Genomic DNA, 23151 nt, shown 5'->3' with positions numbered 1-23151 from the left:
TCATTTTGTTGCCGTAGATTTTTAACGAGCCCAGTGACAAAAACTTGGGATTTTTCAGTTTAACGAGTGATAAAAGTACCTAAAAGAATGTTGGGGTCATCTTCATAAATTTTTAACAAGCCTAAAGAAAAAACTCGGGATTTTTTCGATTTTATGAGTGAGAAAGAAAACGCCTAAAAAGAATGCTCAAACGATCTTTTTCAGTTTAATGAGCTAGAAAAAGAGCGAAAAAGAGTTGCTCGGACTGTTGTCGTATGTGTTTAATGAGCCCAACGATGAAAAACTCAGGGATTTTTCAATTTAAGAGCAATAAAATATCCCGTAAAAGAAAGCGCTCATTGAGAATTGCATGTAGTGATTGCTGCCATTCATTTTTGAAACTACTTTCATCAAAAAAGCAGAAAAAGCAGCAATTCCTGTCAATATGGAGCCATGCATGATAATAATCATAGGGAATGGAATACTTCCTCTTTAATGATTTCAATAAATCATGTCTCCAAAAATAAATATAAGAAAGTTCTTGAGCTTTCACATTCACCATTTTCACTATTTGAGAACTATGAGAGTGTTTTGGAGCCAAAGAGGAGCAGATTTTCCAAGGACAATTATGGGTGATCCGGACGACCATTTGACATGCCGTTAGTCCCAGGTAGATGCCAAAACCTTAATCTTTGCTTTACTTAACCTTTCTTATTAGTTTCTAGGGTGGATTTTGCAGATTTGGGGAGCCCTAACTCAGCATTTGTGCACTAATGCCCTCTGGCAAGCCTGCAGGGAGAATTAAATGCCCTTTAAAACCTGTTGGAGGGCGTTAATCCTCCCTGTGTACCATTAGGGGGAGCGTTAAAGCCTTAGAGCACATTTTAAAACCCCAGGCAGTGATTCTAGAAGCTTTTTTGCCCCATTTTGGCTGATTTTTGGGTTGTTTTTCACATGTTTCGAGCCATGATGACTAGCATATGGAGAGAACGGGTCCATGATAACCAGGAATTGCTGATACAAAATGATCTAGCGTGCATACTTGCATTGTGCCGCTGTGGTTTAATAAATTATGCAAATTTGGACTTGATGAAAGGGAAGGAGGACTTGTTGAGATAGATTATCCTGCACTGGTATGAACATGAGCAGGTGTTTAAGATTGTAGATCATGAGTTGGCCATTGACCGCAATGATATTTAATTTTTGACTGGTTTGTCATGCCAAGGAGCACAAGAAAACCTGACCAAGGGTAGGCCTGATCCTCGATCCACCCTAGAGCTGGTTCAATCTTACTGTATCCCTAAGAGTGGACTCGTCAACATTAGAGTCCCCATAGAAAGAATTAGGTCCAGATCTAGGAGGGCCATTTTATGGTTAATTATGCATTTGGCGGAGTCAAAGAGTCTCCACATTGCAACAAAGGCCCAAATATTTCTTGCAGTTGACTGTGTTTAGCCTCAGAGGTTCAACTGGTATGTAGCAGTGCTTCGCCAGTTGAAGATAGAATTGACTGCATGCAAGGCTCGAACCCAACAAAGTTTTGGGTATGGCACTCTCCTTATCTCATTCATACTTGATAGGGTTACTGTTATGCGCCCGAGGATGAGCTTAGGTCCCTTTGATCTGAGGGAGTCGAGACAAGGGCGATGGGCATCACTTGATCATTGCACAGGAGGAGGACCTATCTTACACTTCTTCGAGGAATAGTTCTTTGAGTGGCTTCGTGGCGAGATTATGATGATTAACGACTATGCCTATGAGGGCATGGACTTCACCGATGACTCCGACTTGATGTTGCCTCCCGGGACCAATTAGGGTCCTCAAGGTGAGAATGATTTTTGAGAGTACTTAAAGTATTTTTAAGATTTTGAATATTTATGTTATGTTTTTGGCGATTTTATGGGCGAATAAGTACTGAAATGAAGCCTTTTGCTTGACATAGAAATGACTTCATTACGACCTGTAGGCAAATCTCGCCACATGAGGTGGGGAGGCCAAATACCTGCTAGGGTGGTGAGGTTGAAAGTCTTCACGAGGTTCTGAGGAACCTGGAGGGCTTGAGCATGGGTGTGCGCCCCCTTCCTATGAGGGAGATCCCTGCTCATATGCAGTGGCACACAGTTAGTGTGCCTGAGCGGTTTCTAGTTCCTCTTCGGAGGATTGCTAGAGCAATGTTATCATTTGAGGAGCAGTAGGCTCTATTTAGCAAGCAGGTATTTATTACTAGGTTTAATAGCCATTTTGTACTTAAAACACCCAAGTTTTGGAATATTTTGATGTAAAAGAATGGATTTGATATATATATATATATATATATATCTACAAATATTTTGGTATTTTATGATGTAAATGTTTTTTAAGTGTTTTTTGTAAATTTTTAAATCTGCAAATTTTTACTTTTCATACATGTATCTATATTGAATGAGACAGATGTCAATCTAACACATTGTTTTCCAATGAATCAGCAACTGTATTAAATTCTCTAGGAATGTACTCATATGTGATAACTTCAAATTGACATTCCAAGAGTTGTACTCTTAAATAATGACATAACAAGGTTGGATTACGAATGTGATAATGATTTGTAAATTGCATCACAACAATCTGAGAGTCTAACCTGACCACCAGATTGGAGATGTCCCTTGATGGCGCTTCAGTGAGAAGTGAAATTACAGACATGTACTCAGTAATGTTGTTGGTGGTAGTACCAAGAAAGACTCCCCCGGAACAAAACAGTTCCGACTTAGGTGTGTAAATGACCCAAGCAGCTGATGTGACCTGTCGTGTGTGACAACTGGCACCATCCATGTATCCTACATATTCTAAGGGTAATGAAGGCATATGCATTACGAGAAAGATGTATGAGACAAATACTTCAATAAATACCAAAACAATCCAATCACATCGAAAAGAAGAAAAACTTATAAATACATAAAATTACAAAGCACATGCGTAGTGTAATACTAGGCATAATACTTTTTAAAATAGAGCGCATTTCGGGGCTCAGCGAGCGAGAGTCCTTCCTAGTCATGAAGTTCATATGCCCCTTTTGGGAGGGCTTTTTTGACGACATATGGATTGAGACATAAGGGTTGAAGCGTTCCTGCCCCCAAGAGGTCATGTTTTTTATCGTAGAGAAAAACAAGATCTCCCTCTTGGTAAGAATGAGGCTTGACCTTTTTGTCGTACTGGGCTTTCACCCGACGCTTGTGGGCCTCGAGTGCCAATTCAGCATCTCGATGGGTTTCATCCAATTGATTTAGGTATAGCAGGTGCTCTTCTTCGGCAGTAGTGTCGGGCAAGAGTTCAACGGTGATTTGTAAGGAAGGAATCTGACACTCAATTGGTAAAATTGCTTCCAGACCGTAAGCGAGTTGAAAAGGTGTGAAGCTAGTGGGTTTTATGATTCCCTACTAACCTACGGATCATGGTTTTTAACATGCCATTGACGGCCTCTACTTGACCATTAGCTTAGGGGTAGTAGGAGGATGATTGATCCTGGTGAAAACTTAGCAGCGATGTTAAGTCAGACATCATGTGATTCTGAAAATGAGACCCATGGTCTGTAACGATCGTGCGTGGTACACAGAAGTGACAGATGACCTCATTAAATAGGAACAGTGTCGCGGTTTCCCCATCAGCCTAGAAGGTGGGAAGGGCTTCAACCCATTTCATGAAATAGTCCACATCTACAATAATATAGTTGTGTCTAGTAGACAAAATAGGATTGCAAGTTATGGAGTCTATCCCCCGTTTGGAAAAGGGGCCGACGGAGATAACCAGGTGTAGTAAGGCTAGAGGAGTGCACATTTTCTTTGTAAACACTTGGCAAGGATGACATTGATGTATTTCCTTGATACATTCTTTGAACAACATCAGCTAGTAGTAGCCTGCGTGCAAAATTTTATGTGCAGTAGATATGCCAGAAATATGACCTCCACATGCCCTAGCATGGAAATCATTTAAAACATGTTCCTTCTCTTCATGTATGAGGCAATGTCAAAGAACTGTATCCGCACCATGAAAATATAACGTACTATTAATCATTAAATAGTGTCGTGCTTGGTGGCAGATGCGAAGACCATCACTTGACGATAGCTTGGGGCGGAACCATTACGCGTGGAGGTAGACAAGAATGTCACCATACCAAGGGTCAGTAGTGTCGATAAGATAGACAGCTTCATCCAAAAGAGGATCGTGGGCTATCTTATTAGGATCGACAATGGGAAGATCCGACAAAAATTCGACAAAAAATACAGAATTTTTTGCCTTGGCAGCAGTGAAAACCAAATCAAATTGTCGGATGATCACGATCCATTTTGAATATTTTCCTCCAATTACTTGTCAAGACAAAATGTGTCTCATGGGATTCTCCAAGGCGATGATAGTAGTTTGTCGCACTAGTATGTAACGTCGAAAGCAGTTGACAATAAAGACAACTTCCAATGACAGCCTTTCCACATGTGAATATCTGAGTTCAGGCCTAGCTAGGCTCCTTGACAAATAATATATCACATGTTCACTACGGTCATCATGAGTTTGAACAAAGACCATTCCTAAAGAGGATGGAAAGGCTGCCAAGTATAGAAGAAATTCACGTGCATAATTGGGAGTGCTAAGGAGTGGGGCTCATATAAGTGCCTTTTTCAAGGCATCAAATGATCATTGAGCTATATCATCCCATAGATACGACACTCCCTTCTTAAGTAGGCACATAATTCCTTTTGTCAACTCAGCATAGTTTACGATGAACCTTCGTAAAAATTTTGCTTTCCCTTACAAACGTTGGAGCTGCAATATGGATTGTGGTTCAGGCAATTGAGCAATTGCCTTTACGTTATCGGGATCAACCCTAATCCCATACTTGGAGACAATGAATCCAAGTAAGCATCCAGACTTGACAAATAAAACACATTTATGCAGATTCAGACGTATGTTATAAAACCGACACCTAAGAAAGATGGCTCTTAAATTATCTAAGTGTTGTGTTCACTGCTTGGAATGGGTTGGAAGGTTGTCCAAGTAAGCTTGAATGATATGCCTGATATTGTGAAATGTGTAGTCCATGGCCCTTTGAAATGTTGCTCCAACATTCTTTAAACCGAATGGGAGTTTTCGATAGGCAAAGATTCCCCATGGGAAAATGAAGGCAGTTTTGTGCTAGGCTTTGGGTTTTATAGCAATCTGGTGGTAACCTGAGAATCCATCCATGAACGAAAATGATTCACAACCAATGCAATTGTTGATGATTTGGTCGATGAACGGTGTCGAATAATTATCCTTTGTACACGCGGCATTCAAGTCTCGATAGTCGACACATTTGTGGATGGTTCCTTGTTTCTTATCGACAAGAACTAGATTGGAAACCCATTCTATTAAGGGAATGGGATAGATGAAACCAACATGTAACAAATTTTCCACCTCAATTTTAATGGATTTTATTTTGCGGGGGGTGGACTAGTCGAGGCCTTTCATGGACAGGTTTAGCATTGTCATATATCTTGATGTCATGTTCGACAATAGACGGATCTATGCCGGGTATTTCCTCATAAGACTAAATGAATACATTGCAGAATTCCCTAAAAAGGCAAGTGAAGCTTGAAATTTCCTCAGGATTGAAATCTGCTCCAATCTGGATGTTTTCCACGATGCCTGTCGTGACAGAAATATTGATGAGCAATTTCTTTGAAATATTGCCCATGTTTCCTTCCGAGTCCAAAGTTTAGATAGTCGTATATGGTGAGGAAATGATTTTAGGTGCATTAGGTGACAATATTTGAAGAGGCATCATGTCTGAATCAGATATCGAAACACAATGGTGCGAGTCCTCCCAAGGTCTCTCTTCTAAATTCATGATCTCTCTAATAGCTTCATTCGAAGGTAGGACTTGATTGAGGGGATTGGAAGAAGGAGCAGTTATGGGAGGGGCAGTGGTACCGTTGGTCATGACTAAAGTGACTGGAGATTCGGATGCAAATTGAATGGCTTGGTAGGCCAATTCAGTTGGTGATAGCAGCATTTGTTCTCCTTAAGCGTCAATGTCTGAAGGGGCCAGTAGGATCCAAGGATCGGTCGGTTCGTGAGGAATAGATGAAACCATATATTGACCAACTGTGGAACCACTAGTGGCAGATGAGGGAAACAACGCATCAGGGAAGAGCCCTTCAGTAGACCGGTACCGACACTGACGTAAGAGTCAAGTACACCACCCACTAAGGGTACATAGCTGCTTAGTAACGGGGAATAATCAGGGGTGCAAAAGGATAGTTGGCCCATTGTGACTACCTTTCCATCCAATGGAAATAGGATGATGTGAAAGATAGTAGACACAATGGTTGTCATTGCATAAGTCGAACTGCGACCCAACAAGAGATTATAGTCGATATTTTTATCTACGACTTCGATGTCCACCATTACCTTTTTCCCATACAAGGTGATGAGATAGCTAGCTAGGTAACCTTTTGGGATGAAAGTGTGACTGTTGAAAGCTTTAAGGGAATTCAATGGCGAGGATAGGGTTGAAGAACCCAAAGTGAGCCAACATGAAGCCGACATGTAGAAGCACCTTCGTCAATTACAGTTCTATGTATACCTTTACCTTTCGAAAATATTTGCACCTGAAATGCAAGATGGTGAGAAAGGGGAGGTTTACACTTTTCCATGTTAAAAATTGCAAGCATGGAATCCTATGGGTCGATACCACCATTGGCCAAAAGCAAAGCTTTCCTTTGTGCTGGAAATGTTTGTAATACTTCGAGGGCCAACATAGCCAACGGCACTTGTGCCAAGTCTTCTACAACGCTGTAGTTTTGGGCAGCACATGCATATGTATTGTGTGTTGTGCGTTGAAGTTCCCCTTTAGGGGGGCGAATCACAAGGTTAGCAACCGACTTTTCGATATGAAGATCGTTAGGTGGCGGTGGGCTTTTACTTGAGGAGGGTTCCTCTACATGAGCGATAGGAGCTCCATAAGGTTTGGCTCTGGTTTGTAGATCTACCGTTTCAAAGGTGTAAACAGTAGAGGGTCCTTCACCTACTGAAGGATGTTGCAAACCACCATTACCCCCTTGCGGGGGTTTGGGTTGGTTTGCTAACCATCTGATATGAAATTGGGATGAAACTCCTAACTACATTACGTTAGGATACCAGATGGGTAGCACGTGGTAACTCGATGTACCACTTGGCTATGTTTCTAGTAAAGGTGTGGGCAAAAAGACCCGAATACTATCATCCACCATGGAGTTAGAAACACACCATAGATGATAGGTGGTGATGTGTGTACCCGGATCCTCCCCTTGTTTCCCTTTGAACTTAGGGATGTTTATCGGTATTTTATGTGGGATTGGCGGTTAGAGTAAATTATGATAGATGGGGTCATTTGTAAGTTTGTACAAGTTGGGGATATCAAGCATTTCCAAGAAAGGTAGAGTGTGTGATGCCCTCGAATCGGACCAAGGTGATGACGTATGACTTGAATATTCTTGTGGTCCTCCCATCATGTGGTTCCCAATATTATCCATAGGTTGCATGGTATAGTAGGTTCCTTGGGGTATGGTATTGTAATGTGGATTTCCATAGGGATTGTTAGGTTGGGGGATAGAGTTGCCCCCAGGATAAGTAGTGCCCCCTTCAATCATTTGAGGTTGTGGGTAGGGTGCCCCCATGGATTGATTGGGACCTCCTCAAGGATTCCCACTCGCCACATAATTAACCATAATTCCTTGACTAGTATAAGGAGTGTTCATTTCAATCAGTGACTAACCATGCATGCCTGAAAACGAAGGGGGAATTGTTACATTCACAACTGATATATGCATATTGGGAGTGCCCCCAAATACTTGAATCTGGGGGTTAGAACTATACAATGGATGCCAACCATATTATTGGTTGAAGGGACCCATGCTAACTATGCTATATTGAGCGTTATAAGGAGCATTGTATGTAGCACTTGTTGAAGGTATAGGGTTTGACACTAAAGGGGAAGAACCCATAATAGATTGGGTTCCACTCATGGAGGGTATCATGTTAGGGGTTGAACCTGGGACAAACGGGATAACAGTGTTCTCCATCAAAGGTGTGGTATTAACTATCGACTGGGGAAGTTGTGGGGGACAAAAAGTGTCCAAAAAGTCCCACGACCCATTAGTCGTCAACGGGATGAGTGGAAGTTTTCCAACTAAAGACAAAGGAGGTATAGATACAACGAGAACCAAGAGTGGGCCCAACAGATTCATGATCGAAGGATTGTATGGAGGAAGAAATTCTTCAGTAAAGAAATCCTCTGGTAAGCTTGAATCGTCGGATGTCAAAACTGATTCTGTGTGAGATCTCAGAGACTGATTTCCCGAAGACGGGGAATCTGGTTCATTGGAGCTCAGCGGATCCTCCATAGTGAGTGGGGGAAATCCTAACAATCGTATAGATTAACGATGAGGGTTGGATGTAGCCACGATGGCCGATAATTTTTATTAGTAAATTTTACAGTGATGTTTATTAAAGTCTTAATGAGAACACTCTGGCACCTAAAAAATAAGAAATACACTAAGTAAATCAATCAGCAAGCAGAGGGAAATGACCCTGTCTAATAATCACTGATCACTGGATATGAAAACCAATATAACAATGAATAACAGAGAGAGCTGGCGAAATGTATAGTTACGGTTACTCTAGAGCTTCACCCGAACCTCAGATTGAGGGGCCAAGTACTCTTGTGAAGACAATCACCCTCCCAAAAACTCAAGAAAAAGTAGGTACATCTGTGCTAGGTACCAAGGTAACCCACCCCAGTCACCTTGTGTTAGTCCCTAAAAGTACGACCGCTAAGGATACCCTTAGATCACAAACACTACTTGTGGGGACACAGTCGCAAACAGTACACTATGTGGGCAGGATACCTGAGTCCCTGACTCAGCTCTAATATCCCTTAAGGGATCCTCGATACACATAATACCCAAATGAGACGTAAGAAAAGGCGGGCTACCTTCACTTACAGTCCGATGTTGTCTCATATTTAACTCTGCTTTTACTGGAGCGGTCCCGGTAGTATGAGTGTAGAAGGATTTCTCTCTTTAATGACAATAGTTCTTGTGTACGATCTTGGGTAGTTTACTCACACTGCCTAACCCAAAATCCTAGCCTAAACTAATGTGTGTTTACTCTAGAAAGAGTTACTGATTGATTTTATTAGGTAGATTTTAAGTGTACTTTGTTAGAGTCTTTGGTAGGGGTGTTGACATATGAGATTTTATGGGACTCTGACTCAAATCATGCAAAGACAATGCTTGTAAATTTTCAATTTCGATGAATAAGATGCTTTTACAAAGGGAGAGTCATTCATACATCAATATTCATTCCGTGCATCCTATTCAGTACAACACTAGCATAACTGACATGAATTTTCAATGCTAACTAACAACTACTAAAATCAAATAATGCAGAACTTAACCAGCTAACAATAAAAAAAATTTCTTTTTTCTTTTATGAAAATAAAAAATTTAAGAAGAAAAGCTATTTTCTTAAAAAAAAAAAATATTTCAGGACACAAATCAGTCAAACAAAACACAGCAACATATCCCTTATCAGTCCAAAAGCAAGTTTCCCAACCCCTTGATGTCACAGACACAGTTTTTTATCAAAAAATGGGTGACTAACACTTTGTGCTAAAGGCCACAGAGAGTTACTGGTGGCACTAACGCTTTGTTTGTGAAGCCACAAAGCTTTATAAAGCTCTGTTTACACTGTTAACCTGCATTAGTGAGGGAAAACACTTCAAAAAAGGGTTGTGGGGATCAGATCTAGGGCTGAGCAATGAAAAAAGAGTGTTGCAAGGTCCTGAGTGGTCATAAAAGGAATGAAGAAGTACAAGAAGGTATAGAAGGAGGAGGAAACTAGGAACTTTTTGGGAAAACTAGGAACTAAAGTGTAGTCCCCAGTGGAGTCACCAATTCTGCTATAGGGATTAATGCACGGCGTATGGAGAATGAAGGAACCCTCAAGGGTATTCCTGGGACCCTTAGCAGACTGTAAGATTATCTACAGTTGTCACAAAGGTACATGCATGTCCATATTCAATAACTAACTATCAAAGCAAGACCGATTCATTACCTCAAGTCTCTGTGTAGAGTTGTTGGAGAGTGTAATGCAACTAGGCGGAAGTCCCCTGAGCCAAGTCCTGCACATAGGAGAGACAAGCGTAATCACAGCATAAAACCTTGATAATCAATGCATGAATATACAAAAGACATCTAGTTGCACATAACTAAGCTACTCATGCTAAAAGACATTGAATAAACATATAAATGAATTATAGTACCAACACCATGGAGTAGATAGTACAACTGCAGTTCTATATTAATGTCGAAAGAGTGATTACAACCATTGGTTGCATCAGCCTTCCCTTACCCCTCTAGCTCCTCTCTCTCTCTCCCTTCTTACCAACTTCTTATGCTTAAGTCTGAGACTCTACTCGACAATCAAGTAAGCTATCCTTTCAAATGATCTGACCTCTTTCACAATAGCCCTAGCTCTGCTTATGTAGCATGCAAGGTTAGGGTTGCCAAGTTTCTCCATGAGTTTCCTTAGGTAAAAGCAATGATGTTGCCATTATTTTGAGCTCTTTCCCATTTGCCTACTTCATTAGGATTAGAAATCCCCCAAATAGGTCAAACTTTGATGTTTCCTTGCTTTTCTGAGTTGATTTAGGAGAGAATATAGGGATATTTCTTAGTCAATCTGCTCCTTTGACCCTTAGATCCTCATTAGGGTTCACTAACATTGTCCCCAAGGTAACAAGTAGAGTTACTTAGGTCACTAACGCACCCTTAGGCTTGCTGAGAAGCTTTATAAAGAAGGTTGTCAGTGTATAGGCAACGTTATCTTGGAAATAAGGCTTCTGAACTTGGTCATTGATTCAGTCATCATGTCTTTCCCCTCTGAGCTGATGAGGAGGCCATTTTACTATATAACATCTAGAACCCAATCTCAACTACTCCACAAAGCCTTAATATACTGATGTCTCCTATCATTTTTTCATAATCCAACAAAATTACCTTGCTTAGTTATGAAACTTGCAAAGTGATGCACATTCTTGTCAATTTGCAAATGCTTCATACTAGGCATAGACAATTTTGAAGCCTTTGCAAAATATTTTATTATTGTGAAATCCATTTTGATTATTTCACTTACTTGAGGATGGAACACCTTAAACGCTATAGCGATATGATTTTCGTATAGAGATATTTCTTCTTTAATACTTATTAATGGACATGTACAATGTTACCAAATGTCACTGTTTTATCTAAAAATATTTCAAATATTTCTGCAATTGGAAAATTGAAAGCATTACTCACAATGCTCCTTGTCTCCAAATAATTATGCACCATGGCCTTGAAATGTAGCTTAGAAGGTTTACTGCATATGTATGGTAGAAATATATGTGGGTTATTTCCTATCCATGGTCCCCACTTAATAAAGTTTCCATGCTCAACTGTTCAAAAAATGAGACCAAACAAATGAGATTGAATCTATATGTTTGCTTCTTCTACAAATGTCCCAATTAATATGGATGGTGCAAACAACATAAGAAAATAAATTGCCCTAAATACTAGTAGTAGACACTCAATTACCATATTTATAAAACTTTGAATCCTTGTCACAATACTGCTTTCCTCTATAGAAGGCCCTATCATGCAATCTACCTTTTCAATCAATTCCAAACCCCAAAACAATTATGGAAATCACATCAACTCTTGACCTCTATTGCCTACTACTTCTTTCCTTAGAAAAATATAGGTTCCTTTGATATTTTCAATTTTTCATATGGACTTCAATAAAATTCATTTTAGAATCATTTGAATTTGAACTTAGTTTCCCTATCATCCTTAGACTGCTATGCTCATCCTCATTGGAGGTTGATTTAGACATTGTGTTTCCTAATGTTGAAACCTTTCCTAGAAGGATCTTTTCATTCAAAAGGATAGATGGAAAGTGGGTGTCACACACCTTAGAAACAACTAGAGGTATGCACTTGGGAGGTTGAGATAGTGGAACGTTTTAATATAACTAGTTATGTTCTTCAAATGAACTTGACTTCATGATATAAGCATTCTCATTCTATCATGGAATCCCTTAACTATATAAAGTTTTCCTATGGAGAAAGTCATCAAACTTAGTTTCATTAACCACATATCTACTATATTCAACATCTTTTAATTTGATCTCCTCAACACTCCAGTTTAGTCTACTAAATCAGAAAAACTAGTTGATGGTTGAGTGGTTGTATGTGATATCATTATTTCTATTCTCCTAGGCGTGAATTCATCCTCAATGTCACTATCATCACTATATTTCATGCTGAGAAGATGTTGCTTCTTTTTTTTACCATTAATTTTTTTCTCTCCCCTTCTTATCCATTCAAGCCATACAATAGATGTTGCATTGTCACGGGTAATTCTATTTGAAGGTTGTAAATAAGGGTCCATCCTGCTAATCCTTTTCACATGTACTTCATAACCATTCTTAGCCTATCATATTCCCTTCTCGTTTAAGGTGAGGTCTAATTATAAAAAAAATCCCTTCTATGTTGTTCATCACTGACTCATGTTCAATCTATTGGAAAAAACTAATGAACTTTGAAAAACATATATTATGAGGCTATCGACATAAAATTTGCAATTTTTTTGAAGATGAAGCTAAACATTTTGGGATTTCTCATACATTCAAAAACATATGTTTTATCACCACAACATAGGTTGATAACAATCTACAAAATTAATTATTACATAAAATAAACTAGTGAAGACTACCACCTCAACTCGTAATGTAGATCCATCTAGTTCATCTATAGCATATAACATTGAACTTGCACACTAGGTGTTCATGGAGTGGTCTCCATCATAATATCAAGTTTTTGTGCAATTCCTATGTTATCTATATGGCCATCCACCTTACAATCTAAAGAACTATTATTTCTTGACGTAGCCCAATGATTATTTCTATTACAAATATTCTCATTAATTGTAAGGAAACTTGAAACATATATTTATTTATTTTAATTTTAGTCAGTATTGGTATTCTGATGCAAGTTTTGGTGGCACAAGATGTCTCCATTATAGAAAATTGTAGAGAAAATATAATTATATGTGTCTTTCTTGCGACGAAGTTTCTTACGGCACAAGACATCGTCAATATGGAAAATATGTCAGAAGAATACTAGACTAGGCGTCAGTGTTGCGATGGAGGTTTTGATGGCATAGGACATCACCATTATGGAAACTTCATCCGAAAAATATTGACATAGGCATTGTTGTTGTGACAAAGGTTCCGATGACACAAAACATCATTAAAATTTTCTGACAAAATTTTGGAATGCCAAAATTTCAATTGTACACCATGTGACTTTTACTAGAACCCTAATTTATCATGAGAGCAATGACAAGGGATCAAAGGAGTGACCAATGGCTGTGAAAAAATTGAGTTAATTTGTAGTAGTGTGTGATTTAATATTCTTTGTTTTTATCAATAATATATTTGAAATAATTAATTGTATATAGTTAAGACCAATAAGAGGAACCACATGTTTAATAATAGTTAGTGAGGTCAACCTCATCACATGTTACCAAAGTGTAATTCATCAACAACTAATCACCAAAGAAGATCAACCATGATCTATGGAGATTTGATATTATTAGAATCAAAAAGTAATTACAAGTAAAGAGGTAACCATCCATAATTAATATTAACATATACCATCCATAGAATCAAATCATTTCACAATAAATTAATAGTTACATATACCATCCATAAAATCAAATATTTTCACAATAAATCAGGTGTTATAGGAATGATCATTCATTACCTAGGCTATAAGCTAATGAGAATATTATACTAGAGAAAGGATCACCCACTATTTCCCTCCCTTATACATATATAATGTGCTCTAGGAATGGTTAGTATGACATCTATGATGTTAAATTCCATGCAAATACTATACTTCAAAAAGAGTTATCCATGCCTTCTCTGAAGTCTCCTTGAACATGGATACTATGTTTTAGGAAGGGTAAATAGTACATTGTAAAGACTCCATCTATAGGAGAATATTATGCTTCAATAAGTGTTAAAAGACCCTTCCCATTGATCTCCCATAATGTGAATACTATTCTAGAGAAAGGATAATCAAACACTTCACAATGCTAGCCCCTACACAAATACTAATCTTGAGAACATATTAGTTGACCCTTCGCTTGAATACCCCATGAAATGAATTTTATCCTTAAGTAAGGATCAATATGTAATTTCCCAATAACCTTCATGATAAGAATATTAAGCTAGAGGAAGGGTTAGTCTACCCTCTCTTGAGATCCCCCTTAATGAGGATACTAATCTTGAGGAAGGGTCAATTGAATTTTAATTACACTACCCATTGATGTGAATATATGCTTCTAAAATGGTTAGTGTAACCTTCCCAAGGCCCTATCTTGTCGAGAATACTATGCTTGAGGAAGTGTTTATTGACACTTTCTTTATATTACCCTTAACAAGAATATTAAACTAGAAAAAGGTTTAAATAACCCTTCATTGGCTTGCACCTCAATGAGAATATTATTCCCAAGGAGGGGTTAGTCAATCAATCTCCAAGCTCGCTCTAAACATGAACACTAATCTAGATAAAGAGTTGGTTGAACCTTCTCTAGGTTGACCCTCAACAAGAATAATAAGCTAGATGAAGGGTCATTCAACTCATTCATTGGATGGAACTTGACAAGAACACTAAGTTGAAGGAAATGTTAAATGACCTTTCCCTAGGAAGTCCCTCATTAATTAAAATACTATGATTTGAAGGAAGGGTTACTTGATTATTCCCAAGGATTTTCCTTGATGAGAATATTATGCTTGAGGAAGGGTTGATTGACCCTTCCCTAGTCTCCTCTTTGATGGGAAAACTATCCTTAAGGAAGGATTATTGACCCTTCCTTATGATCACCCTCAACAAGAATACTAAGCTTACGGAAGGATTGACTAAACCTTTACTAGTCTTTCCCTCGAGGAGAATATTGAGATGGAGCTTAGGTCAATTAGACCATCTTTAGGAATATGCTTAGAAATAATGCTACGCTTGAGAAAGAATTAATTGACCCTTTCTTGGTCTCCCCCTCAATTATCACATGTCTATGTTGAAGGAAGGGTCATCCAACACTTTTCTGGTCTTTCCCTTGTTGAGAATACTATGCATGAGGAAGTTTTGACTAACGTTTAGGTCCCCTCGATAAGAATAGAATTGTTAGGGAAGGGATTTTCAACTCTTTATTGAGCTCCCACTTAATGAGAATATTGTGCGCTAGGTCTACCTTAGTCATAATACTATGCTTAAGGAAGGCTTTTCCAAACAAACTTCCCTAGAATCTCCATCATTGATAATACCAAGTTAGAGGAAGGGTTAGTATACCCTTCCCTAAGATCCTTGGAAATCGTAATATTAAACATGAGGAAGGTTTAACTAACCCATCGATGGGATCCTCATTCATATGAATACTATACTCAATAAAATTTTGAATAAGCTTTCCTTTGGCTCTCCTTGATAGGAAAAGTTGTTGAGTGAGAGGTTAGGTTGACCCTTCCCTAGACTCTCCTTGATAGGAAAAACTTATCAATGGGAGAGTAGGTTAACCCTTCTAAAGGATCCACCTCAACAAGAATATTATTACTCAAGAATTTTTAGTAATATTTCCCTAGAGATTTCCATTGATGTGAATATTATGCTAAAGGCAGAGTTGATTGACCTATCACTAAATTTGGGTCAAATGGAAACCTAAGGTAGAAAAAGGTCAATGAACTATTCCTTACGATTTTTTTTATGAGAATAAAATCCTTGAGATGATAAAACATTATTTGGTATAAGTATTTGTAATGTTATGAACCCTTATTCTCTAGTGGTGACATCGTTATGGCATTGACCACCTTAGAATGAGTGTAATTAAATTGGAATGAGTTCTCTAATCATATCAAAAAATTATTTCTTTAGGTAAATTTTTCTCAATAACCATTTCTTTTATATTGTCACATCAAAGTAAAATATATGACTATAAAAAGAATGCATAATATTCCAAATATAAATCTCTTAATAATAATTAAAATGTAAAATAGTTAATTTAACATGTACATAAGTTATAAGTTGAGAGAGTATACCCAAAATAAACTTATCTTAAATAATACTAAAAATTACACTTTTGGATATTTGATTCCTTTAATACTAGATGTATATAGAGTTATGATGGAACTTTACTAATAAACTATAAGAATAAAATAAATAATAATCCTAGACGTTATTACTAAGGCATAGAGATTATAGTTACATATCCCATAAGTTTTAAATGACTATAAACACTAATAATAAAAAGGGTAAGGATTACAGGGAAATAAAGGGTTTACTGAAACACACTCTTGAGCTTATGTGGATTATGGATTCTCTTAATATTTCGCAATAGGCCATGTCTATCTGATTAAGGAATATTTGTAGAATGAATATTTCGCAATCAGGCACATGTCCATGTCTATTTGATTAAGGAATATTCAAAGAATAAATATTTCGTAATCAGGCCCATGTTTATCTAACTATCATTTGCACCTGATGTTGCAAAGGAAAAGTCGTAAGGCATAGAGTGTGGAAGAATAGCAACATGTGAATGGGCATTGTCGAAAGCAAGGGTGGATGATAATGAGTAGAAATTGAAATTGTTAGTTATGTGTACACTGAATATGGATATTTTGTAAATAATAGTGTGTATAAGAATAGTGACATGTGAATGGAAATTGTTGAAAGCAAGGGTGGATGATATTGAGTTACACTTGAAACTACTAGTTATGTGTGTTTTGAATATGGATATTTTGTAAGTAATAGTAGTTTGTGCAAGAATAGCAACATGTGAATGGACATTCTTGAAAGCATGGGTGGATGATAATGAGTTATAGTTAATGTCAGGTAGAGGTTATCCATTATCCATGTAGTAGTTGTTGTTTATGTGAACGTGTTTTTGTACATTATTTTAAGGTTTTTCAAATGGGCATCTTTGAAATTTTGGAAAAGAAATTGAAGTGTTTGGCAAGTTTTGGCCTACTACTCATAAACATCAATCCGAAAAAGGGGTATGTGTTGTATTTGTAAATGAGTAAACATTTAAAATTTGGTTTTATATGAAAAAAATGTTTAGTATGCATAATGAAACATTAAATCAAAATAATAATAGTAAAACAATTTTGCATACTGTCATCTACAGATACTGTAAAGCAACTCTAGCCACAGTTTGAATATGCTACAGGTCTTAGGCTGTAAAGACTCGACATTCAAAACAAAATGGAAAGGTAGGATGAGAAACATATTGGATCATAAAGCAATAGAGAGTATAGTGGAAGCATGGGATCCTTATAATTATCGCTGGTCCTCCTTAAGCCTTACTAGGATTGGTGCCTTTTCGTGGCTTAGGCAAGAAGATTGATTTTCTAGTTATCATTTTCATTTTGTTGCTCCTATGGGGCTTCTTAGATTCAGAATTTGAAGGGACCCAACATCGTAAAAGTGTTGTTTGGTGGCTTGGGCCTGTAACACATGAACTGGTACTTAGCCCCAAACAACTTGAGAGTGTACAAATTTCTGAGGACAAAGGATAAAAAGGAGTTACTATTAAAATTTAAAATTCCCGCTTAACAAACTCTACCTGGGATTTCTTGAAAATTTTAATTTACTAGCCTCTGCATTTCATCAAAAGATAAGAGCCTTACTGTAAAATAAGGATTGAAACTGAAAAGTAATGATATGTTATCATTTTTTTCCATTCCCCCAGTCACAAAACATTAAACATGTATGTACCAGTTCACTCTACATGATTCATGATTTATTGCAGAAATGGTAAAAAACTCAATTCTTATTTCTTCTGATCTCAATAGAAATTTTCATTTTGAAATCTTATAAATCTATTAAAATAGTAACAATAGTACAAAATTATATCTTATTTTTTATTGATGAGGAACTTTACGGCCCTAAAAGTTTTATTATGAGTAAAAGCTTATAATTTCATTGTCTTCTAACAGTTTTGTGTGAACGAACTCTAAATTTCTTGCACCATTCTGACTTGAATTAAATGCACAGGTGGTATATTGTAGGGAGACAGAGTCAACCTGCAATTTTTTTGGAGAAACCTGTAGAGCTTGTCAATCAATAATCCTTCAAAAGTCCTAGTGCTCGATTTTTCCTAGAAGATACAAAAACATTGTATTCTTTGCCAATTCAATATACTACAATTCCTCATCTAAGAGTAGTTACTTTCTTCCACTGTATTTCTGCTTGCATAGCTTCTGTCATGTGAGGAGGAATGAGTTCCTCTAAGCTTGAGATAGTCTTTTATGCTTTCAAAAACTTGGTTGATAAATTCAGAGCCTTCAATGTTTGGGGCATCTTTATAACCATATTGGGCTACACATTTATATACATCTTTTGGCTTTATTTTTCCAACCATAAATCTCTCTGACAAAAGTATTGTCTTGACTGGAACCATTCTTATGGTAAAATTGGATCCTGCTTCCGATATTAAAGATGGGAAAAATTCGATCCTGCTTCCGATATTAAAGATGTAATGTAGAATAAGCCTAGAACCCAATGGCTATTGAGGCCATTGTACCTCAAAAAATTACACTGTACAAAACAATTATTCAAGTGACACCTTCCATTAATTCCATTTCAGCAAACAGCAATCTCAGTTGTATACCATGAACCATGTCGTCAAAATTTTGAGGTTCAGGGTAAATAACCAAGATTTCTTTTGCTGAAACGGAACTGATGGGAGGTGTCGCTCGAATAGTTGTTTTGTACAATTTAATTTCTTGATGTACATTTGGATTACGTGGTTCATGGTATGTAACTGAGATTGTCGTTGCTCAGATGGAATTGATAGCAGATGTCTCTTGAATATTTGTATTGTACAGTGTAATTTCTCGATGTACATTGGCCTCAAATATAGAAAAGAAAGTATAGGCACTAAGCGCTCACTCCTAGATGAGGATCTAAATTGGTGAGAGTTAGTCCTGGCTATTTAGTATTGTTTTTATATTACAGTACCATTTCCTATTAACGGATGACAGAAGATAAGATAAGACTAGTTTTATTAATGGCAGTGGGTGACCAAAAGAGAGGTCAACGGGGCTCAAAAGTACACCAGTTACAACATACTGTGGAAGTGCCCATTACTTGTCATTAGGTATAGATGTAAAAAGTAGAGGGAGAAGAAGCATCCACATCTGTATCAATCACTTTGTAGCTACCGATGTGTTGCTTGATAATGTCGCCTAGGGAGAACCTGGGTAGTACCAATCTATAGTCTACATATTTAAATTAGTGCTGGAAAGGGGTTTAGAAAATTTCAGTCCTTTCATTAGTTGAGTAGGGTTTGATTCCCAACTTAAATCGTAATCTAGAATGAGATTCTTGGTTTTGCCCACAATGAAACTCTCTAAATTATCTAATTTGTAAGTCTATTTCAATTGTTACCAACCTATATCCTTTCTGAGCTGGATGATAGGTATCACGCCTCATTACCAAATGCATATATTTTTTATTATCTTATTTTTGAGCCCTGGGGTTGGCTTGATTGGCCTTGGAGTTAGAAATTGAACTTCTCAGAAATGGGATGTCACAAGTTCAACTCTTACGATTCCTTTGGGGTTATGCACTGTAATCAATGCTGATGGTATACCTAGTTTACCATCTATGAATCATGGGGAATACTTGTAATCAATGCTGATGGTCTACCTTGTTTACCATCTATGAATCATGGGGAATACTTGTAATCAATGCTAATGGTCTACCTAGTTTAGCATCTATGAATCATAGGGAATACTTGGAAGGTTTCTGTGAATTTAACAACATTTATTTAAATTCAACATCTATTTAAATTTTATAGTTGATTGTATTGTGACATGTATTGTTTTGCTATCGCTAGTCAATCAAAAATTAAAATTATACATTAAATTGGAGCAAGTTCAAAGTTTGTTTCCATTTTCCAAATTGCATATGTTTATCTCAATTGCCTAACTTGATTGTAACTTGTGAAACAATTTCGTTTTCTCCTCTATTGGTTCTATTATGGTGTTTCTACTTGCATTGACTTCATGGGTTAATTTCCTGTGTTTTATCTTTGGCATATGATATATATTGTTAATTGTAACAATGATCTGCATCTACGAACAAATTTTTTCTAGTTGTGATATATCGCCATGTCCATTTCTCAAACCTCAAAGGTGAAGATTCTCCAACATTTTACTTCTCACATATAATGAATTTCTTGTTTTTCCCCATCATATTTCTAGTTGAATATGTTTCATGCGAAAATCCACTATTTTTCAAATAGCTTAAACTATTCATATATTTCCTATACTTATATGTTCATGTGTCTCTTGCACCTATCCAAAGAAAAAACGTCCAGTAGTAGCATTATGTCATGGCATAAAGCAATAGTGCTTCCTTATTGAAAAAATTGCATTTGCGACAAATCGTTATCATTTTTGATCATTTCCTTCATTTATATAAATATGATGGTTCTCAAATGACTCTTTAGAAAAAAAATTGTATATCAGATGAGATTTCTGACTCTGATGCACATCCAGTAAAATGCTTTTACAGGTGATCTGCCATTTGTTGTATTGATTGTCACTTGTTATTTTCAAAGTTTCGTATGGTGTACAATGCTAATTAAGTATTTAAATGTTGACAAGTATCTCTGATAATAATGGAGCCGAAGTTCTGGACAGACCCAGAAAGTGTCATCAAGAATGCATACAACCGGACTGATGGGAAAATTTTAGCAAAGGCAACTGATTTAGGGCCCGGTGGCTCTACAACAGTCACTACTGTTTTAGTTGATGGGAAAAAACTCTTTTTGGCAAATATAGGGGATTACAGGGCTATTATATGTAAAAACAGCACTGCTATTCAGCTCACTGTTGATCATGAGCCAAGTATTGAACGCCAAAACATTGAGAAGGGTGGATTTGTGACACTCCTGCCAGGTGCCACTACAAATGTTGTGCGGAGATTAATTTTAATGAGAACATGCTTGAATAATTTTTTGATTTGTAACTTTATAATTCTGTCTTAATGTTCTAGCTCAAGAGTAACATTTGAATGGTCATAGGGAGAAATTGTATACTTAATGGCGTTCTTTTTTGATATATTAGGAGATGTACCTCGAGTTAATGGTCAGCTTGCTGTAGCTCGCACGTTTGGTGACACGAGTCTGAAGCAACATCTAAGTTCAGAACCAGATGTGAGAGACACGACCATAGATGCAACCACATACTTTCTCATTTTGGCTAGTGATGGATTGTGGAAGGCAAGGCATTTTTTCCAATCATTGACTTATTTGCATAGTTACTGTTAGATGCATATATTTTTTTCGCAAACTCATCCCATGGGAGGAAGCATCTAGGAAATTTTTTGATTACTGTATTATCATTAATTTTACTCAAATACTTCATCTAAATGCCAGAGAGGTTTTTTTTTTGAAGTGCTTAAATAAAGATGCCCCAAGTAACTGCACTGCAAAGAGAGGATTTCCTTTCCCTAGGTGCCAGATCTGAGGGGTATTTATCTGCCCAGTCCCTGGAATTTCACGTAGTGTCACCCCTTAACTTATGCTACAGGAATGTGGAAAACTGTAGCGAGAATGGAGGTAAGGTAGTTGGCTTAACATTCCGTCGACCTCACCAGTTGAATCAATGCCTGTTGGGAAAATAAAATCTTCTATGGAAATGATACGTAATTATTAACATAAATACTTTTAAAACATCAAAGAATATAGATCAAATATTCTGAAGTTTCAATCGAGATCACAGTTTCTCCAGAAGAAAAAACAGATTGATAGCAAGTTCAGTTATGTCAAACTAAATTAAACCTACCGATTGGGAAGAAGTAGAACAACGATTGACAACAGCAATAAGGAGGTGCATAGAGCATCTCTGAAACAGTCTAAAATCTGTAATGAGCTCAAATGACCAAAACAGGTCAACAAGACTGGGAAGAACAATGATTGACTGCCTAGAGCATCTCTGAAACAGTCTAAAATCTATGTTAAGGAAAGAAAGGAAGAGTAGAGAATAAGATGGAAAAGGGGTCCGGGTGGACTCAAAAGGGGGGAAAATCCAGAAGCATAAACCCTAGACAATGAAGTAAGTTAGAGGAAAGCATTCCAGTAGTAGTGTTGCACTAGAAAATTTTTCGTGGAAGTAGCTAGGACTTGGGAAGTTTGAGGAAGAGCAATAACGAGGTCAGAGTGAGAGTCAGAAGAGGAGCCATCATCACTATAAAGCGCCACAAACGTTCCAACGCTGAGCTGATAATGGGCCAATGAGAGGAAAAAATATTTTCAAGGATTGAGTTCCAAGTCATATTTATTATTATTTGGACATCTAATTTCATTCTGTCATATTTCACTATTCAATATTTAGGATTGTATGGAATCCTACGACAATTGCAAGGCAGATAACCATGAGAAAATAGTTAACTTCAGGTGAATAGATCTAACCCTCGTAATTTTGTGAGGTATGCACAATATTCACTCGAGGGAAGCAACTAAGAGCAACAGACTGTCTTATGATTGAGAATGTTGCTTTAATCAATGCTTGAATTGATACAATGGCTGCTAAAGTGGCAACAGTACAAATTTCCGAGGACAAAGGATACTTAATGGCATTCTTTTTTGATATATTAGGAGATGTACCTCGAGTTAATGGTCAGCTTGCTGTAGCTCGTGCGTTTGGTGACAGGAGTCTGAAGCAACATTTAAGTTCAGAACCAGATGTGAGAGACACGACCATAGATGCAACCACAGAATTTCTCATTTTGGCTAGTGATGGATTGTGGAAGGCAAGGCATTTTTTCCAATCATTGACTTATTTGCATAGTTACTGTTAGATGCATATTTTTTTTTGCAAACTCATCTCATGGGAGAAAGCATCTAGGAAATTTTTTGATTACTGTATTGTCATTAATTTTACTCGAATACTTCATCTGAATACCAGAGAGGTTTTTTTTTGAAGTGCTTAAAGAAAGATGCCCCAAGTAACTGCACTGCAAAGAGAGGATTTCCTTTCCCTAGGTGCCAGATCCGAGGGGTATTTATCTGCCCAGTC

The 23151-nt window shown here is 37.3% G+C and overlaps 1 protein-coding gene across 1 annotated transcript; it reads left to right on the top strand.

The window, feature by feature from the left end:
• The first annotated feature begins 20750 nt into the window (after nucleotides 1-20750).
• On the top strand, nucleotides 20751-22933 carry LOC149252785 (putative protein phosphatase 2C 44). Its single transcript, XM_089454273.1, has 2 exons — nucleotides 20751-21030; nucleotides 22731-22933. Exons 1-2 carry the CDS (start codon nucleotides 20751-20753, stop codon nucleotides 22931-22933), a joined length of 483 nt encoding a protein of 160 aa, XP_089310399.1.
• Nucleotides 22934-23151: the final 218 nt, after the last annotated feature.

Source organism: Pinus tabuliformis, chromosome 7, assembly GCF_031772625.1.
Source record: "Pinus tabuliformis cultivar Carrire ecotype Pingquan chromosome 7, CPIR1, whole genome shotgun sequence".
NCBI classification, from domain to species: domain Eukaryota; kingdom Viridiplantae; phylum Streptophyta; class Pinopsida; order Pinales; family Pinaceae; genus Pinus; species Pinus tabuliformis.
This window is presented reverse-complemented; position numbering and strand designations above follow the sequence as displayed.

Coding starts and splice junctions, on each gene's coding strand:
- LOC149252785 (XM_089454273.1), top strand. CDS start 20,751: ATGGAGCCGAAGTTCTGGACAGACCCAGAAAGTGTCATCAAGAATGCA. Junction 21,031..22,730: donor ATTTGTGACACTCCTGCCAG/GTGCCACTACAA, acceptor TTGATATATTAG/GAGATGTACCTCGAGTTAAT.